A 22358-nucleotide genomic window follows, 5' to 3' on the forward strand; every position below is an offset into this window, starting at 1 on the left:
AAAATGGTTGTTCGATAAGTATCATAGGGAGCCTGATGTATTAAATATGTGCTAATAGTAAAATTTTGTGTGGGCCAACCAATCAGCTCCATTTGCCATTTAAACACCCCAGGCTTGAAAATCAATCAGGAATTTTACCCTTAGCACATTGTTCATTCATCAGCTACTAAGGGGGTGATTTACAGTGGTATGGCCTGTGACATTTCATTTGACAGGACTATCTCATTCCTGAGTGTTCTCTGCAGGGTAACAAATTAAGCTATGCTTAATTTGACTGAAACCTACAGTGCAGGTGCAGAGTGGAGCAATGACTGTAATGTTCTGTGGCAAGTGCATACCATCCTTCATTATAAATAGAGTCCTTAGCGTTAAAAAAAAAAAAAAATACAGGATAACTCCACTTTTGTAAAATAAACAAAACATATAGCAAATGAAAAAATAATATAGCATATACAGTTGCCATATTGTAATTTAAAGTTATTAAAATTATCATTCCTTTCCACTCTGCAGCTGCTGTAATTTTCAATGCAATATGGGAACCTGGAGGTGTTCTGTACACAGTTGGTGTACAGAATTTCACTAGAAATGTAATTCTGTTTGTAACTTCTGCTTGTGTGATTGGCTCACTTGTTTTCCTAGACGTTCCGTACTAAGACACAGGTAAAACTTTAGACATCCTCTGCTATAGGAATTATATTTTTGGTGAGATAATCCCTAAGGATTAAGTACTTCTAAAGGGATGCAGACACTGCAACATTCCTTGTTAGAAGACTGGAAGTGCATTGGTTGATTAGATTGAACACAAGCACTCCTATTCAGGACCACACTTCTTAAGAACATAAACAGGTAGGACTCTACAAAGTTTGTTAAAATCCTTGCAATGTACATTGATCACCCAGAGGGGATTATTTTATTCTCAACAAAAGTGGAGTTACTCTTTAAATTAGGTAAAATCGAATGTGTTAAAATACTTATGGGGCGTACACATGGTCGGACTTTTCAGCTACAAAAGTACGACGGACCAAATCCGGTGGACAATCTGATCGTGTGTGGGCTTCCCCGGACTTTCAGCAGACTTTTCCAGTCACAAATCTGACGGACTTTAGATTTGGAACATGCTTCAAATCTTTACGTCGTAACTCCGCCACACCCAGAAATCCGCTCGTCTGTATGCTAGTCCGACGGACAAAAACCCACGCTTAGGGCAGCTATTGGCTACTGGCTATCAACTTCCTTATTTTAGTCCGGTGTACGTCATCACGTACGAATCCGTCGGAATTTTGTGTGATCGTATGTAGGCAAGTCCGTTCATTATAAAGTCCGCTGCAAGTCTGCCAAAAGTCCGTCGAAAGTTTGTCGGACGGGCTGTCGGACTTTTATAGCCGAAAAGTCCGACCGTGTGTGCGCCCCATTAGACATTCTGAAAAAGTGTAACAAAGGAGGTTTAGAATTTTGGTAAAAAAAATATAAAATATGTGGGAATATTTTATAGATAAAGAATTTGTCATTTGTCAGATGCAATAAAATAACATTGGAGGTCTCACCGAGAGAGGGAGTTAGTATAGTATTATAATGGTACTTTAGATTATTATTGAAATGCAGCAGCAAAAACTGATTTAGCATAGTAAAGCTATATTTTCAAATCAAATGAATAATGATTGTGGATACCACGCTAAGGTTTTACCTGAAAGGATATGAAAAGGACACAGAAATGAGATCTGTGTCTGTCTGTGTTTCTTCAACTTTACACATCACGACTGCTGCTGTTTCTCCACTGAATGAACCACAAGTTCCAAAGGCAAAGATAGCAAAGAGCTATAACAAAGAGGAAATGAGGGAAAGGAAAGAATGAACATTAGAAGCAAGAGAGCTTCATATAAAAAGACAAGAAATGTGTGCACAGGAAGAGCCGATGCTGTGTAAAAGGTTTACCCTTTACAAATATAGTATATAAAATAATCTTGTTCTATACATTAATATGTGTAAAAACAAGTGCTAACTCCATAATAATAAATATCAAACAGCAACTCGCAGCATGCAATATATAGGTAGACAGGGTTCAAGCTCAGCACGGTGTCTTTTATTTAAAAAAAAATAAAATAAAAGAGATGTTTGGGAAAATATTACAAAATGGTCACTAGATGGAACTAAGGGTTATAGGAAATAAATACTTATTTCCTATGGTTCGATTTCCTATGATTTGAATTTGCCCCATTTGCACATAACGAATGCGCCAGAAGTTTTGCTGGAAGACTAGCCACAAAAGCTTTTTTTTATAGATACACCCCTAAGATTCACATGGTCACGGTCTGCCTATAAAATACATTACATATTGCAAGCTAATATTATTTTCTCTATGTAATACATACATATTGAGGCCAAGATCAAAATGCAGAGCACAAAGTAACATTAGACAGGTACTGTTTTTAGGTCATGTACAAACTGTATGCAAACAGTCTTAGTGTTCATCGTAAAAGCAAGTTGTATATGCATACAGTATGCCTGGATACATTTTAGTGACTTGTATTTGCATTGGTCTGCACAGATCATACATTTGCTACTGAAACTATCAGTTACAATGAAATACATTGTAAACAAATAGTAGAGATGTGATTCCATTGTGGCTGAAGAATACCATAATCCACAAATTGTATTACTAGTTTTCTAACCTCATTGGCATATAGTGATAATTTGTGGGCTTGCCTTATAAGTTTGATTATAACTTATTTTGTAACAATTACAGGTTTGGCCTTAGTATATTTAGATAAATTCACTTTATATATTGTGTATTTTTTAAACCAATGTTCTCTCCAAAATGTATTTTAGTTAATGTGATTGTAAAGTCTCTTTTTTTCCTATAAAAATAATAAACATGTTATACTTACCTGCTCTGTTGCAGTGTATTTGCACAGAGCAGCCCAGATCCTCCTCTTTGCGGGTCCCTCTTCTCTGCTCCTGGCCCCTCTCTCCTGTTCAGTGCCCCCAGAGCAAGCAGCTTGCTATGGGGGTAACCAAGCTGAGTCACAGCTCCCTGTGTTCATTTAGACACAGAGCCCCGACCCACCCTGTCCCTTCTCTCCACTGATTGGCTAGCTGACTTTGATTGACAGCAGCGGGAGCTAATGGTGCCGCTGCCGTATCTCAGTCAATCAGAAAGGAGAATCTCGGATGGCTGAAACACTCAAACATCACTGGACAGAGAGGGACCTCAGGTAAGTGTTAGGGGGGGCTGCTGCACAAAGAAGGCTTTTATCTTAATGCATGGAATGTATTAAGACAAAAAAACCTTCTGCCTATGCAGCCACTTTAAGTGAGATGAAAGAGTAGCTGGGGAAGCGCTTTAAATGCACAGGTTAATAGAGTGTTCCTAATTAGAGGCTGGAGTGGAGCCATGCTTGAGGGAAGATTACTAAAGCAGCCAGGTGAGAGGAGGCCAGTCTTTTAAGCTGATCACATGGAGTGGTAAGCAGACAGAAATATTACTGCAGATCCATAACACCTGAACAGTTTTTCACTGCTTCTAGCACATTCAACTCCAGATAAATTTGCCAGGCTTTTTTCAATCATATGGAGCTTCTAGATCCTCATTTCCCAGTTACCGTACACTCAACCAGAGCATGAGGTCCTTTTGGGATGTTAATTGTGGCCATAAAGCTTTAAAGGTGGCCCTCTTTTTTGTCTGGGCTGTATAATTCCCCCTCCTTGTTATTGTTGGATGTTCTCGCCCCAAACTTCAGTTTTGTTACTGCTTTTGGACATCCCACAGGTTACTGAATATTACCAACACTGTGTCCTTCAATGAACCAGGAAAATGGAGAAAAGAATGTTATGACTTTATTGAGGGACATGGGTTTCTCCCCATTTGGGTGGGGTAATAAAGGCTGTTTCCTTCCCCTTTTTCCTCTCATCTTTCATATTACTTTGCTACAACTGAGGCTGCATGGTTGGTAGGAGTTATAGCCAATGAAAGGCTTGTCACATGTAAGTTCTTTTTGTTTTTCTGTTTTTTAATAATAATGTTTTTATTGTGGTTGTAAAAGACATGAACAACAAATTTGCAGCCGCTCCAGTAACAAAAAATTCAGAGAAATGTATCTGGGTGAAAGAGATCACATGTAACATATGGTACATAATATGGCAATGAACATATTGTTACTTATGTTGTATACCTTATAGGACTAGTATCCTGTGTAAACTATGTTTAGATTACCATAGAAGCGGTAGAGCTTATTATTTATTTATTTAAAGTCTCTGTTCTCCTTATCCTATCAGAGACTGTCCAGTTTTACTATATGGTATCGTTGTTATAAACATAAATTTGGCATAATTGTGAAAAGAAATCAGAAACCTGAGGATGAAGATGTTGATATGCGGATCAATGGGGACAGCTTAGGGTATTTTAGGAAGGGTGGGGGGACCTAAATGGCCCTTAGTGTTGAGGTGGGGAAGGGGGAGGGGGCAAGAGTTCTACCCTTCTCTCCTGCCAGAACTTATTGAGGGTAATTAAAGTTATTTGTTGGATATATTAATTGGTCATAAAAAAATGCAGCCAGCAACCATATTTTCCTAAATTTGGAGGGGTATCCTTCGCTTGGTGTACAAGTTCTTCCATTTTGTAAGTTTTTTTTTTTTGGTGTCCAAATGCTCCTTTAGGCGGCAGCATGACCCATAGGTAAAAAAATATAACCAACGATGTGCCCCTCAGTGAACTCAGGGAAATATATTTTATTGTGAGTACAAAAAATCTGCAGTTTCTCTAAACATAACAGGCAACACACTACAAAAAATAAGAGTAAACATATGGCTCTTCGTAGAAAAAACAAAACAAAACAATGAAAACATAAATGAAACAAATAGGTGATGCAATAAAAAGAATATTAAAGAGTTAACCCTCCAAGATTATCCTTTTACCTCTGCCTTTAGGACAACGGTGGTCACTTTTTTTCTAATACAAAGCTTCAAGTTTAGACCCTGAAGAGACTAGGACAGTGATGGCGAACCTTGGCACCCCAGATGTTTTGGAACTACATTTCCCATGATGCTCAGGCACTTTGCAGTGTATTTGAGCATCATGGGAAATGTAGTTCCAAAACATCTGGGGTGCCAAGGTTCGCCATCACTGGCCTAGGATGTCACATCTGAAGTCACTGCATTTTCCTTTTAACATAGCATTCTTATGGAATGCTCTGTAGTAGGAAGAATTGATTTGGATCCTGGGCTTAGTGTTGGATCATGGCTGTCAATGGCGCTAGGTGTGCAGCCAGCTGTATTTCAGACCTGAATTGAGGCAATAAGCGATTTCAAAGACATAGACCCACCTAGTGGCTAAACATTGGAACATATTGAAAAGCTCAGAAGTGGAAGAAGAAGAAAATAACCTAATAATTATCTTGAAAAGGACCTGAACTGTAGAAGCTGTGTCCAAAAATGTTAAGCAAGAGGGCAAAGAACTACCGTATATACTCAAGTTTAAGTCGAGTTTTTCAGCACATTTTTTTGTGCTGAAAGTGCCCCCCTCGACTTATACTCGAGTCAAGCACTTTTCTGCAGCAAAAAGTTTCATTTTCCGAACCGAATTTGGGGCCCCGTATCTCAGGGCCACTTGGTGCTAGGAACCCCAAATTTGGTGTGCAAACCCAGTGGTACCATAACATATCCAAAGCTGGGGTTCCTAGCACCAAGTGGCCTCGAGATACCAGGCCCCAAAGCCGGTTTGGAAAATGTCATTCTCTGCTGCAGAAAAGTGCTTGACATTTTCTGAACCGATTTTTAGGGCCCTGTATCTTGGGGCCACTTGGTGCTAGAAACCCCAGCTTTGGATATTTTATGGTGCTGGTTCCACTGGGTTTTCACACCAAATTTGGGGTTCCTAGCACTAAGTGGCCCCAGAGATACAGGGCCCCAAATTGGTCAACTGTGTCCATCTGCAGCAATGTCATTTCGAGACCCTTTGGGTTCAGAGACCCCAAATTTTGGCTGCAGCTAGGGGGCATCTAGGAACCCTTAACTACCGAGTTTGAAGTTTGGCTGACCTATGGCTGCAAATGGGCACAGTGAGGCATGCAAATGAGCACAGTTGGCCCTCTTTTCCACTTACAGTAGCTGTGCATTTCTCACCCTCATCTTATACTCTGGTCAATAAGTTTTTCCCATTTTTTTGTGGTAAATTTGGGCCTCGATTTATACTCAAGTATATACGGTAATCGTCAGTATTGCCTATAGGCTTCATGCAGCTTTCTGTCTTCCAGAAAGAAGCTGTGGCAGACAAAAAAAACTTTGGTTTCCTGTACCACATCTAGGATCGTAACACAGTGCCTTCCTCTAGATCATTGGTTCTCAACCTTACTAGTGCCAAAACCCCTGGATAAAATTTCCCAAGTTGTGGGGACCCCTAACAGTAAAATTATTTTCGTAGCGTGGATGTGTCAGCACCAAAGGCAAGACAAGTAATTTGCGCCCCTAACCCACGGATATTTAGCGCTCCCTGATTCCCTGCCACTTGTACAGTATTAAAACCCCCCTTATGATACCTTTTAGGATGTACCACTCTCTCTTTGTTCTCTTTCTTTCCGTTTTATCTCTCACTATCCTAATCCCCCCCCCCCCCAATCTCTCTTTCTCTCTCTCTCTAGCTGTCTTTCTTGTTCTTTCTCTGATTCTCTCTCCCTTTTTCTTTGTTCCTCCCCCTCTTTTAAGCTCCCTTCCATGCATTCTATATTTTTATTCCTTCTCTTACTTCATGGTGGGGGGAGTTGGGATGAGTGGCAGTGCTGGTGGGGAGTTGGGATGAGTGGCAGTGCTGGTGGGGAGTTGGGATGAGTGGCACTGCTGGTGGGGAGTTGGGATGAGTGGCACTGCCGGTGGGGAGTTGGGATGAGTGGCACTGCCGGTGGGGAGTTGGGATGAGTGGCAATGCCGGTGGGGAGTTGGGATGAGTGGCAATGCCGGTGGGGAGTTGGGATGAGTGGCAATGCCGGTGGGGAGTTGGGATGAGTGGCAATGCCGGTGGGGAGTTGGGATGAGTGGCAATGCCGGTGGGGAGTTGGGATGAGTGGCAATGCCGGTGGGGAGTTGGGATGAGTGGCAATGCCGGTGGGGAGTTGGGATGAGTGGCAATGCCAGTGGGGAGTTGGGATGAGTGGCAATGCCAGTGGGGAGTTGGGATGAGTGGCAATGCCGGTGGGGAGTTGGGATGAGTGGCAGTGCTGGTGGGGGGTGGGATCAGTGGAAGTGCTCGGGGGAGTTCTGAACATCCAACTTAGGTGCTCTTGATCAAGGTCATCTGCTGATCTGAGAACTGTAGTGGGGACCTTTAATGGCAACTATAATCACAGGTAGGGTTACTCACTGTGTCTCCGACTTTGTGGTGTCTCGCAGCAGTGACACCTATGCCGAAATCAGGAGATAGGGTCTCCTCCAGCCCCTCCCACTTCACATTCTTCACCAGTCAGCTGACTTCTAGTCTCTTATCCCCAGCCATGCCGTGAACTGAATGGGCGGCTGCCTGGGTGGGCCACCACGGGCTCCAGAAACAGCCCAGCTGGGTGGCCGTGAAAAGTCTGGGAGAGTGGTGCAAGCTTCAGGAACAGCCCAGGATTCGGTGACCCCTGGAAAAAAAAGTCATTCGACCCCCGAGGGGGTCTCGACCCCCAGGTTGAGAACCACTGCTCTAGATCAACTGTGTGTATAGGAATGTGTATATGGAGGTTTTCTATTTGTGTGTGTGTGTGTGTGTGTGTTTTCTTCTGTTGGTTGAACGGTTATGCCCCGTACACACGGTTGGATTTTCAGACGGAAAATGTGTGATAGGACCTTGTTGTCGGAAATTCCGTTGGCTCCATCACACATTTTCCATCGGATTTTCCGACACAAAGTTTGAGAGCAGGATATAAAATTTTCCGACAACAAAATCCGTTGTCGGAAATTCCGATCGTGTGTACACAAATCCGACGAACAAAGTGCCACGCATGCTCAGAATAAATAAAGAGATGAAAGCTATTGGCCACTGCCCCGTTTATAGTGCCGACGTACGTGTTTTACATCACCGCGTTCAGAACGATCGGATTTTCCGACAACTTTGTGTGACCGTGTGTATGCAAGACAAGTTTGAGCCAACATCCGTCTGAAAAAATCCTAGGATTTTGTTGTCGGAATGTCCGAACAAAGTACGACCGTGTGTACGGGGCATTAGACTTGTGTCTTTTTTTCAACCAGAGTAACCAGAGACCATGTACTTTAATTTTTGTAACAATTTCCTCATTAAGGTAGAAGGACATTAATTTTTTAAAAAGCACTACCTAGTCTGCAAAACAACCTTATCATTGTGAAGAATGAGGAAGAAAGATTTACAAGGCAGAGCCACAAAATCAGATACATGCCTAACCAAAGTGATGGCAATGAAAAACGCCTCCTTCACAGACAAAGTCATAAAAAAGAACTTTGTGTAGTGCCTCAAAAAGGGGGCCCTAAAGCACAGATATCACCAAATTAAGGACCCATGGGATAGGTGGAAAAGTGTAAATAACACCTTTGACAGAGGTACAGGCCAAGAAATTAGAATACAGAATTTCTAAAACAAAATAGCCAGAGCCAATATCTGGCACTTAGTAGTCAGCCCCGATGTTGAGTTATGACAGACTGTCAGAAAGTAATAATTCAAGTGAATGAGAAAGCTCTAGGATTAAAATCAAGAGTCTTGCACAATCTAAAGAAGGGCTTCCAGGTGTTGCTTCAATAGTCATGCTGTAAAGAGAAAGAAAAAGGAGCAACCCTGCGACGCCATCAGAGACCAAAGCACCATAGTAGAGATGGCTTGGTATGGAATAAGAGACAATTCAAAATGATGGGAAAGAGGACCTGTCCATCTAGATAGCAGGCCCTCATGCAGTGCTCCAGTGAGGAACTAAGCAAAGGGAATCACCTGAAACAGCAATACCATTAGCTCCAGAACTCACATGCATATGCACAGAGATGAGCTTTACTACCTCTGGGTGACCCCGACTTGAAGCCTGAGAAGTTTTAGCTTCTTTGGAGGCAAAAGAGACGTTGAAATAGACTTGTGGCAAAACCAGGGAGGATTTCTGACAATTTCCGAGCTACCTGTAACTTTGCAAGGAATGCAGTGTAATCTGCAGGCTGTGTTTTAGGGCAGTGTTTCTCAACTCCAGTCCTCAAGGCGCACCAACAGGTCATGTTTTCAGGCTTCCCATTATTTTGCACAGGTGATTTGATCAGTTTCACTGCCTTAGTAATTCCCAAAGCCGTTTCAGATGAGGGAAATCCTGAAAACATGACCTGTTGGGGCGCCTTGAGGACTGGAGTTGAGAAACACTGTTTTAGGGTGTAATGCTGGCCATGCATGGCTCGAATTTCAGTTTATTTCTGCTGAATCTGTGGAAATTCAAGCTGTGGGTGGCGCCACTTAGCTCAACAAACTTCAGTCTGAAGATTGATAGAGATGAAAAACTCTCAGTCAAACAGTGATTGCAGCAAATCAAATGCAGTCAATGTTCCAAAGGATCAAAGGATCTCTTGGAAGTCTGGTCCACAGGCCCACACTTAAAGTGCATTCCTAGGCAATCTACCTTGGCAACAATGGCTACCAGAACAAATAGAGTGAGTGAATCTACCCAATGGGGACACAGATGGCAATAAAAACAAGGCAAAGGTTTTAATCCTTCCCTTCTCCATCCAAAACTATTTTACATGCATTTTAACTCAAATGACCCTCCAAAAGACCACAGCTGCAAAGCTGTTATGGGCAACCACTTGTTCTACATCTAGGTAGGTATTGAAAGTATTTAAATGGGCAATCATATCAGTCAAATGCTGAGAACTCTCAGATTTAAACTGCACTCAATCCCATTCTAGCCTGGAAGACCCAAGTACAAAAGAGAACTGGTATAACAGCAGATATGGAAGCATAAAAAAAAGATTCTAGAAAGGGGCTCTAGTATTTGTCTGGCAAATCTTTAAAGGATGTGAGTCCACAACAGGAATGACCTCTCCCTTGTTAAAGTGAGATACAAGAGGGGACACTGATAGTGGCACTATACACCTCTTCACTAAGTCCTCAGGGAATGCAGAGAAGTTAAGAGAAGATCTTTGAAGTGGCAAAAGCTCTGTCAGGCTGTATCAACTTTCTAGCACTCATGTCATGAAATTGTTGACAATTAAAAAAACACTTTGCAGAATGCCGGTGTCTGCAAAAGCCCAGCTGTTTTCCTGCACTATAGAAGAATTTGGCTTTCCAATATTGAGAGCCTGAGGTAAAGCCTGGGTAAGAGTATCAATAACGTTTCATATGGTAAAAAATTGTAGTCAATTTTGTAGTCAAATTGGCCCCTGGAGACCAAATATTATTAATCAGATTTAGAGGGGAATGGGGAAGGTAGCAGTCTCTTTTGGAAGCTTCCATGATCAGGACACACACCAAAAACCTGACCTTAGCTTAGACAAAAACCCTCCAGCATGAAGAATAACTGTGGGTAACAAATACGTTAGCTGCAGCATATCTTAGTTATTGAGGTGGAAGTGAAATAGTATAGGCCAAAGGGGGTTCTGCAAGCATCTCAAAGTGGCTCCGCTTGCTCAAATGTAACAGTGCACCGGGCACAACAAAAGTGTAAAGCAGGGTCTTCCAGCATCAGAAAGGTGACTTGCCCCCTTTCTCTAGTCAGACATATTGTGAGAATTAAGGAATAATCTAAAGAAGGCCAGAGGTTGTATCTATTTAAAAGAATCATAACAGCTTTAGTTGGCTGCAAACTCTCCACCTTAGTTCTTACAGTAGCAGGAGAAAATAACCAGGTGAACACACCCACATTGCCTCAGGTAAGGCAATAGGCTACCTGCTGTCCAAGTTAAGACTCACAGAGGCATACTATTGCCAGGAGATCCCAGTGGCGCTGTCCCATAGTCTATGTACGCAGATAGAGGCTCTGCTGAAGCAGAGATCAGCAGGAAGTGCAGAAGGTCACACTTAGTATGCTCATTCACATCTAGAATGCTTACTGCCACCAAAAGGCGCATTCCTGCACAAGGCCCTCCAACTTCCTGGGAGGATACAGTAGAAAGATGCCCTCCAGGAATGCAACATAAAAAAAGGCTCCAAGCAATTGAGAAACACTGTTCCTGTGCTGCAAAATAGCAATGGAATGGCAGTGAAGAAAGTGAAAAAGCAAAAACTGCCCCATGTGAAAAAAAAATAAAGAGGAGAGAAACCACTTCTATGCACCTGCTCAAAGGAGACATAGCAAATCTCTTTGTACACAGCCTAATCACCACTAATGAGGTGAATTAATAAATATCTGAATCTGGGGGTCAGGAAATTAGCTAAGTAATGCTTGCTGCAGTGAATATATGGATCTGGTGGCCCAGTATGACAAGTCAGATTTTTGGAATGTCCCATTACTTTCTGTCCCCTGGGACAATGGTCACCATACCCACAGAGGGAATCTTCCTAATGGGCAAAGAAAAAAAAAATGTTGTACTCGCCAAAAAATCCTTTTCTCTGAGCCAATTTAGAGGTACAGCTTGATGATAATTAAATGAAATCTATGGTCACAGCATACACTCGTATTTCACAACATCAGCATTGTAATAGTGATACAAACATTAGTTATATTTGAAAATCCAGAATAGGCTTACTTAAACAAAAATCTCCTTTCATGTTGAGAGTCCTGCCTGTCTTCTGGCCATCTATTTCCACACCTTACTTGATTTCCTGCATGCCTTACAGCTTCTCCTCTGCTAATTCATTTGGTTTACTTTGATTTCTAAGGACTCCATGTCCCATGGTATCTTGCAATTGGTAGTATTGCTGTACTCTCTCGGGCTGCTGAAATTCCTCCTCTCTGCACCTTTGTAGTTCAGAAGGCAGGCTCTGTTAAACTTGTAACACAGCAGTGTCTACTCACAGGGCTTTGTGAAATAAAAGGTCAAGGCATTCAAGAAAGTAAATATGTGGGGATCTTCACAAGGTACAACGTAAGTTTACAAACTTCAAGATAGTTTAGGTTTATATTTGTAGGCTAGAAAAAATTTAAATACAATCTGGAAATGAATGTATAAATTTTACATTTTTACCATTGATACGCTTTAAACAACCTAGGGTTATACATACTCCTGCCCACAGGTGAAATTGACACTAGATATGCTGTATAGAAAACTAAAGGCCAGTCTCTTTGAGGCTATAACCCTCCAGCCTCACACCTGCTCAGTAGCAGCAAGCAGTCCAAAAAATATAACAGCAGCATATGAGGCAAGGAAGCTGTGTCCTTAAATAGACTTCAAGGAAAGGATTTTATGGCACGTACAAAAGTCCTAAAAAATCTTCATAGGCTAAAGCAGTATTGGACACAAGAAAGGTAGCATGCTATCCTCATGGTGAAAAGCTGTGGCCACGCCACTATGAGCAAAAAGTCCTCAGATAAAAAAAAAAAAAAAAACTTGTCTTTAAGTAATATCAAACAAGGCTACAGGACTATGCTGGCAACCCAAAACCATTCTAGCTGAAGTAATGGCCACAAGAAAGGCTATCTTAAGAGATAGGAACAAGGAAATGTGCTAAATAGGTTCAAATTGGAATCTTTGTTACATTAACAATGCTGGCTTTATTTCTAACTGATCAGAAAGGGGGTCCAGTACAGTAATGAGCGACTGATTGTTCATAATTCCAGAATGCTAACTGAAAGCTTCAATTCCTCCTCAGACCAAGAACCCTGAACAGACAAATGATCAAGAACTCCACTTTAACCCAGAAGACTGGTATCCATTGTGACAATTTAATATGGGAATAAGGGAAGAAAACAACGTACGCTCTGACACTTTTGTTGGAGGATGCAATCAGATCATCTTGTACAGGGAAAGATTGGACTTGTCCCACGCCATGAGAATGTTACATTGCAAAGTACTGGAGTGAAATGTAGCAAAGACACTGCTTTGAAGATGGATACTATTATTTCCAGCATTCATATGCAGCTCTGCAGGGAAGACAGATGTCAGGATTGAAATTGTCAGACCTAATATTACAGCCTTGTCAACCTTTCCTGGGGCAGTGATGTGAAGAAATCAGAGATGCCATCTCCAAGTTCAGCATTAATCAAGGACACATTGGAGTCCTAGGTCAGAGAGTTCTGCTCTCTTAGAAGCAAATTGTCTGGGATATTGATGACTAGAATACCTTAGAAGAAGAAAAAGATCCAGAGCTGTTGGAAGGACTTTTGTGAATATTTTCAGGGCAAATAAAAGGTCAAAGGGAAGGGCCACAAACAGATAGTGGTTGTCACCACGACAAAGCGAAGAAATCAGTGATGACCTAGAAAGTTGGAAATGAGTAAATACTCGTTTTTTTTTTTTTTTTTGGCAAGAAGTCCCAGACGTCAATGGAGGCAATAACTGACCACATAGATTTCACAACTTTTGAGAATGAAGGAAGACTTTGAATCCAAAACAAGGTGAATACCTCCTTTGGGTTTCAGGACTGTAACTAAAAACTGGGGGAATGGAAATGATAATCCTTTGATTCAAAAGTCCTTAAATGGCTCAAGGAAAGTCTTTTTGACATTGCTAAAACACCGAAAGAACAAAAATTAAGGTGAAGGGCAGAACCAAAACTCTAGTTTGAAACCTATGAAAACAGCCTCTACATCAGAGGTCTTCAAACTACGGCCCTCCAGTTGTTCAGGAACTACAATTCCCATCATGCCTAGTCATGTCTGTGAATGTCAGTGTTTTATAATGCCTCATGGGATGTGTAGTTCCGTAACAGCTGGAGGGCCGTAGTTTGAGGATCCCTGCTCTACATACATGTCGACTATGTGAGCTTTCCAGATCTCCAAGGAAGACATCAGAAATCCCCCTACCTCTGATGGGGCTGATGAGGCAGAGCTTCATGCCCGGCGGATATATCCACAGGTTTCCATCGCTTGGTTAGCCAGGATGTTTACAACTCCCTAAGCCCAAAGGGATAAAAGACTTGCGAGTCATTTACTATTGCCTGTCTCACTACCTCTGCTGGAAGATTATTCCAAGCGTCAACTACCCTTTCAGTAAAATAATACTTTCTAAAATTAGTTTTGAACTTTCCTCCAGTTAGTTTGAGGTCATGACCCTGTGTTCTTAATTTTGGTTTCATATTAAAAAAAACTGCCCTCCTGAACCTTGTTCACCCCCTTGATGTATTTAAAAGTTTCAATCATGTCTCCTCTTTCTCTTCTTTCCTCAAGACTGGACATATTAAGTTCCTGAACTTACTCTCGATATGTTTTTTTTTTCAAATTCATTATTTAAAGTATCCAGCATACACAAGCAGTAAATCACATTAGACAGATACATGCATGAAGTAACCCCAGAGTGATCCTGAACTAACCGGAAATACATCAGGTTTCGATAGCATGAAGTGCATGGGTGACCTTTCCAGGAAACACCCAGCAATAACAAAATCTACAGAGCTTAAAAAGGTGTAGGAGGAGTCGCTTATCTTGGATCAAGTAGTCGCTGCCACCATGAATGCACGGGATAAAGCATTTTTCCCATTAAATAAAGTTAAAGTAGAAAACTAAGAACTGGAGAAATGAAGGAGTGAGAAAACAGTGGGGAAGGGAGAGAAAAAAAAAGGGGGGGGGAGGGGGAACGGGGTTGGGGGTTAAGACTGGTGTAGTTGCCGGCAGAGGGTTGAGGGACACCGAAGACGCTCTCGATACGTTTTATCCCCCGAGCCACCATTTTTTTACCCGTCTCTGGACTCTGGACTGGCAAGTTTGGGGTGGAGGAGTTGGGAGCATAAAATTGTCCAAAATGTCTTGGTATTCTGACTTCTTAAGAGTTTCCTTCACTGGAAATAAGGTGCCAAGCCCATCCCCTGAAAATCAACCCCACACCATAATATCCCCTCCATCAAATGATTTGGACCAGTCCACAAAGCAAGGTCCATAAAGACATGGATGAGCGAGTTTGGGATAGAGGAACTTGACTGACCTCAACCCGATAGAACACCTTTGAGATAAATTAGAGCGGAGACTGCGAGCCAGGCCTTCCACATCAGTGCCTGACCTCAGAAATGTGTTTCTGGAAAAATGGTCAAACATTCCCATTGATACACTCCTAAACTTGTCGACAGCCTTCCCAGAAGAGTCATAGCTGCAAAGGGGGGCCAAATCAATATTGAACCCTACGGACTATGACTGGGATGCCATTATGTGCGTGTAAAGGTAAGCGCTATATATATATATATATATATATATATATATATATATATATATATATATACACACATATATACACATATATACACACACACACACATACACATACATACACACACACATACATACATACATAATTACGCAGAGTGGCCCGACAGAAGCCTCTCCTCAGTGCAAGACACATGAAAGCCAGCATGGAGTTTGCTAAAAAACACCTGAAGGACTCCAAGATGGTGAGAAATAAGATTCTTTGGTCTGATGAGACCAAGATAGAACTTTTTGGCCTTAATTCTAAGCGGTATGTGTGGAGAAAACCAGACACTGCTCATCACCTGTCCAATACAGTCCCAAAAGTGAAGCATGGTGGTGGCAGCATCATGCTGTGGGGGTGTTTTTCAGCTGCAGGGACAGGACGACTGGTTGCAATCGAGGAAAAGATGAATGTACATAAGTACATGTACATAAGTACAGGGATATCCTAGATGAAAACCTTCTCCAGAGTGCTCAGGACCTGAGACTGGGCCAAAGGTTTACCTTCCAACAAGACAATGACCCTAAGCACACAGCTAAAATAACAAAGGAGTGGCCTCACAACAACTCCGTGACTGTTCTTGAATGGCCCAGCCAGAGCCCTGACATAAACCCGATTGAGCATCTCTGGAGAGACCTAAAAATGGCTGTCCACCAACGTTTACCATCCAGCCTGACAGAACTGGAGAGGATCTGCAAGGAGGAATGGCAGAGGATCCCCAAATCCAGGTGTGAAAAACTTGTTGCATCTTTCCCAAAAAGACTCATGGCTGTATTAAATCAAAAGGGTGCTTCTACTAAATACTGAGCAAAGGGTCTGAATACTTAGGACCATGTGATATTTCAGTTTTTCTTTTTTAATAAATCTGCAAAAATGTCAACAATTCTGTGTTTTTCTGTCAATATGGGGTGCTGTGTGTACATTTATGAGGAAAACATGAACTTAAATGATTTTAGCAAATGGCTGCAATATAACAAACAGTGAAAAATTTAAGGGGGTCTGAATACTTTCTGTTCCCACTGTATGTATATATATATATATATATATATATATATATATATATATATATATATATATATATATATACACACACACACACACACACACACACACACACACACACACAAATGGTTAGGTCCATATATATTTGGACACAGGCACAATTCTAGTTTTTTCAGGTATTTGCCAAAACATATTCAAGCTATAGTTACATAATGGATATGGGCTGAAAGTGCACACTCTCAAGTTTAATTTGAGGGTATGTACATCCAAATCAGAGGAAGGGTTTAGGAATTACAGCTCTTAAGAATACCCAACCCCCTTTTTCAAGGGACCAAACGCAATTGGACAATTGAATCAAAAGCGGTTTCCTGGCCAGGTGTGGATTACTCCTTCGTTATTTCTTCATCAATTAAGCAGGTAAACAGTCTGAGGTTGATTTTAGGTGTGGTATTAGCATTTGGAATCTATTGCAGTGAACCTAACTCATGCATTCAAAGGAGCTGTCTATGCAAATGAAACAGGCCATTGTAAGGCTTCAAAAATGAAACAAATCCATCAGAGAGATAGCAAATCAACAGTTTGGTACATTCTGAGGAACACACTGAAGAGCTCAGCAACATAAAAAGGCTGGACGTCCATGAAAGACAACAGTGGTGGATGATCGCAGGATCCTCTCTATGGTAAAGAAAAACCCGTTCACAACATCCAGGCCAGTTATGCCCTGTACACACGGTCGGACATTGATCGGACATTCCGACAACAAAATCCATGGATTTTTTCCAACGGATGTTGGCTCAAACTTGTCTTGCATACACACGGTCTCACAAAGTTGTCAGAATTTCCGAACGCCGAGAACACGGTGACGTGCACCAAGTACGACAAGACTATAAAAGGGCAGTTCAGTACCAAGCGCGGCACCCTTTGGCTCCTTTTGCTAATCTCGTGTTAGTAAAAGTTTGGTGAGAGACGATTCACGCTTTTTCAGACTCGTGGTTTTCAGATCGTATTTCTGCTATTCAGTTTGTGCTTGTGGGTTTGTATCTGGTCTTCAGTGCGTGCAGCGAGTACCATTGATTTATCATTGTGTTCTTGTCCATTCGTTACTGATTTTCAGGCCGCTCTTCACAGGCCTTGCTGTTCTTCAGTGCGTTCTGTTACTTCGTTCTGAGCAGCCGACCGTTTTCTAGCCATGTTGTGTGTATGTACTCATCATAAAGTTCATACTGTGCGGGGGCTTGATGTTGGGGTCCTTACTTTGACACAAGCCCAGTCCATGAACAGGGCGAGGAGGAGTTCATGGACCAAGAAATGGTTGCTCCAGCTTGACCAATTCTGTTACGTCTTTGCTCCGTGAGATCCGTGAGAATAATCCTGACGATTTCAGGAACTTTCTCCGGATGATGGACCCTGTATTTCACCATTTTGTTGGCTTTGCTGACCCCTTATATTAGCAGGCAGGATACCTGAATGAGGCAAGCCATCACTCCAGAGCAGAGGTTCGTCACCACCATGCGGTACTTGGCGGCGGGGAGAAGCCTGCAGGACTTTAAGTTCTCGACAGGCATCTCCCCCCAGGCTCTGGGAATCATAATCCCGGAGACCTGTTCTGCCATCATCCACGTCCTGCAGAAGGAGTATATGAAGGTAAGATTTTTATCCTTTAACATCACATGTTATTGTATTTAATGTTTGTTAATATATTGTATTTGTTTGGGTCCCAAAATCATTTGGAACCCTCTCTCCCCCCAACTGCTAACTCAGCTGATACCAATCCTTTATCTATCCTCAATCCTCTATCTGCTGACTTTGCCAAACCCATACACACTATACCCACCTCTTTTGTGGTCATATTTATGGATGAATACCCCAAAGCATGTAGTGCAAGGGCCTGCCTGAATACTTTCAAATGATACTGTTCAAAGTTTTTGTATCCTATTATTATCTTGATAGGTAATATCAGAATGTAAAAATGTGCTAAAATGTGTACAGTGTGTATTTATATCTTTGTATCATGACACTTCTTACCTGTCCAGTGGGCTGCCAATAGTGTAAGTAAGGAGGGGCTGGCCAAAGTAATACACATTATTTAGGCATTCATCTCTCAATGAAGTGGAGAAAAATTTATAAAATGGCCCATGAGAGGGCGGGAGGAATCTGATAGGTGGACCTTATACCTTTGTCTTTATATACTCCCTAAAATAAATGTTATATGAATATTGTCCAGCTTGGGCTTGCCACCTCCAGAAGACAATGCGGAATGACACCCATTCGTCTTCATTGCGGATGAAGCGTTTGCGCTGGGGGACCATCTTATGCGGCCATTTCTCTATGAGGACCCTCACCCTGGACCAGAGGGTTTTTAATTACCGGCTGGCCAGAGCCAGAAGAGTGGTGGAGAACACATTTGGAATAATGGCCAGCCAGTTCCGCCTATTTCTTACACTGATACACATGGCGGAATATAAACTCAATCACATCATCCTGGCTGTGTTCTCCACAACTTTTTAAGGAGAAATTCTGTGAACTATGCTGGCTCAGTTGGGCCTGAAGCCGGAATTAATATAAATGAACCAACCCTGACGGCGCTTGAAGCTGGCCGTCCTGGCTTGCCCCCCCAGAGTGCCCGCAAGGTCCGTATAAGATACATGGAATACTTTGCGGGTAGGGGGGCCAGCAATATGCCAGACAATGTCTGAGACATTTTTTAAATAAAAAAATATTTGAAAAACTAAACAAATATTTCTTTGATTTGCTGCTTGTCTTTCTTTTAGCTGACCCTGACTGAAATTTGGGGAGTCCTGAAAATGGCGTGATTGTGTAAAATTAGAAAGCACTGTTGGGTGTTATTTACTAAAGGCAAATCCACTTTGCACTACAAGTGCACTTGAGACTGCACTGAAACTGCACTTGTAGTGCAAAGTGGATTTGCCTTTAGTAAATAACCCCCATTGCTACTGAAAAACACCAACTTTACAACAAAAAATGCTTTTGAGCATTGAAAGAAGAAGCCACACATTGTTGATTATCAATCTTTTAAATCAAAGCACAATCACATGTGCATTTATAAAAGTTTTTTTAAAACAAACTAACATGTTTGTTGTATAACAATTTTTTAGGTGACATTCTTGTTTCAAACCAACAAGAAATACACAACTCTGGAATTTACTAAGTTCAACTTTTTTAGAAATTGAAGGCAATATCAGACATGATGGGGTGATGTCACCCCTGGAAAAGCCAAATTTTGAAGATGCACACAAATTGCCAAATGTCAACATGTGCTAGCTGCCATCATGGGGGATCAATGGATGTGTTTTGTGGGTGCAACCCCTTCCTCTCAGCTATTTTATTATTATTGAGGATGGGGTTGCACCCCCAAAACACGTACATTGCTCTCCCGTGATGGCAGATAGCACATGTTGACACACTGTGTGAAAAATGTGGCTTTTCTAGAATATGTCAAAAAATGTTCAAAAAACTTTCAGAAAAACATAGCAGAAATAAGTTAGGGATTTCGAGGGGTTTTAAACTCTCCCTAAAACATCAGTGATGTTCTTCATTTTGTTTTGAACATCATTGATGTTTTGCTTGATGTTTTCCAAGTCCCTATTACACCCCATGATCTCCCCGATCAGGATCTGGGCACTTTCACTGGTGAAATGACCTTCATCCACAACATTACGATCACCTAAAAATATAGAAAAAAAATACACCATGTATTATAAATATGCCGGCATCCATCTTTTACCTGAGCCTGTGGTCGCAGACACTCACCTGTTGTGGTGACAATTTCCACAACGTCCCCCTCCTCCTCCTCCTGTTGGGTTTGTGGGATTTCCCCTTCTTCATAAGGTGGGGAGTCCCTGGTATCCTCTGATGAGTGGTGTCCTCCGAGTCTTTTTACTCCTATGTAAACAAAAAAAAAGGTATACACACAGATATAGCACACAGATATTTGATGGCAGAAATAGGAATATGAAACATTGTTTGGAAGTGGGGTACAATTGTATATTTTGCAAGATGAATTGAATACTTACCTGTTTTGTACAAGCTTCACAGATGGAGTCACCCCTATAGTATACACTGGAGCACCTGTGTGGGTCCCCTAATAAAAAGGGTGTTCTTGTGCCCCACACTAGTGCTCCAGCGTCCAGATGTGTAAACAGCTGCTGAGTGTCCTCTCCTTACAGAGAATCTAGTTTGCATTTCATTCTAGTTACAAACCCATCTAGACAACAAAAGTATTTTAGGAGAAGTAGTCCAGAAAAAATGTATTGAAATGCATCTGGACAAAACATGGTGTTTTATTGGCCAAACGAACAATGTTTCCTACGAACGAATAATGTGTCCATGAACATGAAAGTTGCCATTTTAAACTGTACAACAGTAAAGAAAAGCACATGGAGCAGCACGAACGTAATAAAAAGAAAAAATATGAACACAGGACAACTACTTACTTTTTTGCAGCAGTCTCCTGATCCTTCTATACTAATCATGCTCCCTTAATTTGAGGTCTGACCACCGCTTCCTCAGTTGATCCTTTTATCGCCGTACCCCAAAATTCTTCTGCAGACTCTTCACAACTTTCGCCATGATCTTGGCCTTTCTGACATTGGGGTTGGGGTAAGGTCCATACTTCCCGTCATAGTCAGCCCTCTTCAGTATGTCGACCATCTCCACCATCTCAACAAAGGACATATTTGATGCCTTAAATCGTCTCCTCTGGGATCGTGACGTTTCGGGCTCCAGCCTTTCCTCCTCTTCCTCATTGCTGTAATTAGCACGCACCTGCTCTGTCTCCGCCATGTGCTCTTCCCCACTGCGCCTAACGAGAAGGGGCGGGGAATAGACTAGAAAGAACGTCAGGGGCGGGCGGAGTTTCACGCATGCGCAGTGTATATAAAGCGTAACACGCGTGCGTAGTACGTACGATCTGTTAGCGGAGGAAGGAGTAGAGGAAGCGCCGATCATGATAACGAAGGTAACATTTAAACTTGGGCCTATACTGCTTAGAAATTGAGGCCTATATTGGTACAAGATTAGGAGACTTTAGCCTGACATTAGGTTAGGGTTTGTCTTGTGTTGTGTCTTGCAGAGAAAATGGATATATTGAATGATCAGGACTTTATCCCCATATTCATTGACATGTTCAGGGAGCTGCCCTGTCTGTGGCAGGTAAACCACCCACATTATCAGAATCAAACAAAGAGGAAGGCAGCGCTGGATCAATTGCTGGAATTTGTGAAGCCGGTGATCCCCACGGCAGACATCACCTATTTGAAGGCCATAATTGGTGGCATGAGGAGCACTTATCTAAGGGAGCACAAGAAGGTCCAGGATTCCCTGAGATCAGCAGCTGCAGATGCCATTTATCTCCCCAGGCTGTGGTACTATGACAGACTGCATTTTCTGGCATGCCAGACTGAACCCAGGCCAGCACTCTCCACTCTTCCTTCCACGCTTCCATGCTCCCCCCCGCGCTGAGGCTTCAGACCTGGGCCTTCCAGGAAACAACATGTGGAGGAGCCCAGCTTGAGCCAGGTATAGCATTCTTCTAAATATTTCTGTTGGTCAAATTAATGATGTTAAATCTATGTTAGTTTGAATTACTAATTTCTGATTGTGATTGATGAACAAAAAACTAAAACAATGTCCCTTTTTCATACACAGGAAAGTCTCAGCCAGGAGGTGACGGGGCCCAGTAGCCTGCCCGATACCCAGGTCCCTCCCCTCCGCCTTCAAAAAAAAAAAGTGGCAGGAAGAGGAGTAACCTGGAGGAGCCAGCAATTGGCCTATTTTGGAAGGCTACTAAGGCCCTCAGAACCCCCCACAGTGTTCAAGAGGACTTTGCATACATAACAGCCTGCAAAATGCAGGAAACGGAGGAGGGCCAACGCCTAATATGTGAGTATCTCATCTTCCAAGCACTAAATAAGGGGTTGAGGGGCCTACTCACAAGCCAAAGCCACGTTTGTGAGCTCAACCATGGTCCTCCTCCAGGTACTCCTCCTCCTCCTGCCACACCTCCAACACCAGAGCCACAGCCTGAAAGGAAGCATCTAAGGAAGACCAGAGAGTGATGGCCTGGGTTCAGTCTCTGCAAGAGACTAACACAGCTAGGG

General features: G+C 42.2%; 1 protein-coding gene across 1 annotated transcript in view; it reads right to left on the bottom strand.

Moving 5' to 3' along the window:
• The window catches only part of SYPL2 (synaptophysin like 2), a 128686-nt gene that overhangs the window by 39027 nt on the left and 67301 nt on the right, over positions 1–22358 (bottom strand). The window contains exon 3 of the mRNA XM_073615903.1: positions 1685–1815. Coding sequence (XP_073472004.1) covers positions 1685–1815 — 131 coding nt within the window. The remainder of the gene's footprint in view (positions 1–1684; positions 1816–22358) is intronic.

This window comes from Aquarana catesbeiana, linkage group LG02 (assembly GCF_042186555.1).
Source record: "Aquarana catesbeiana isolate 2022-GZ linkage group LG02, ASM4218655v1, whole genome shotgun sequence".
NCBI classification, from domain to species: domain Eukaryota; kingdom Metazoa; phylum Chordata; class Amphibia; order Anura; family Ranidae; genus Aquarana; species Aquarana catesbeiana.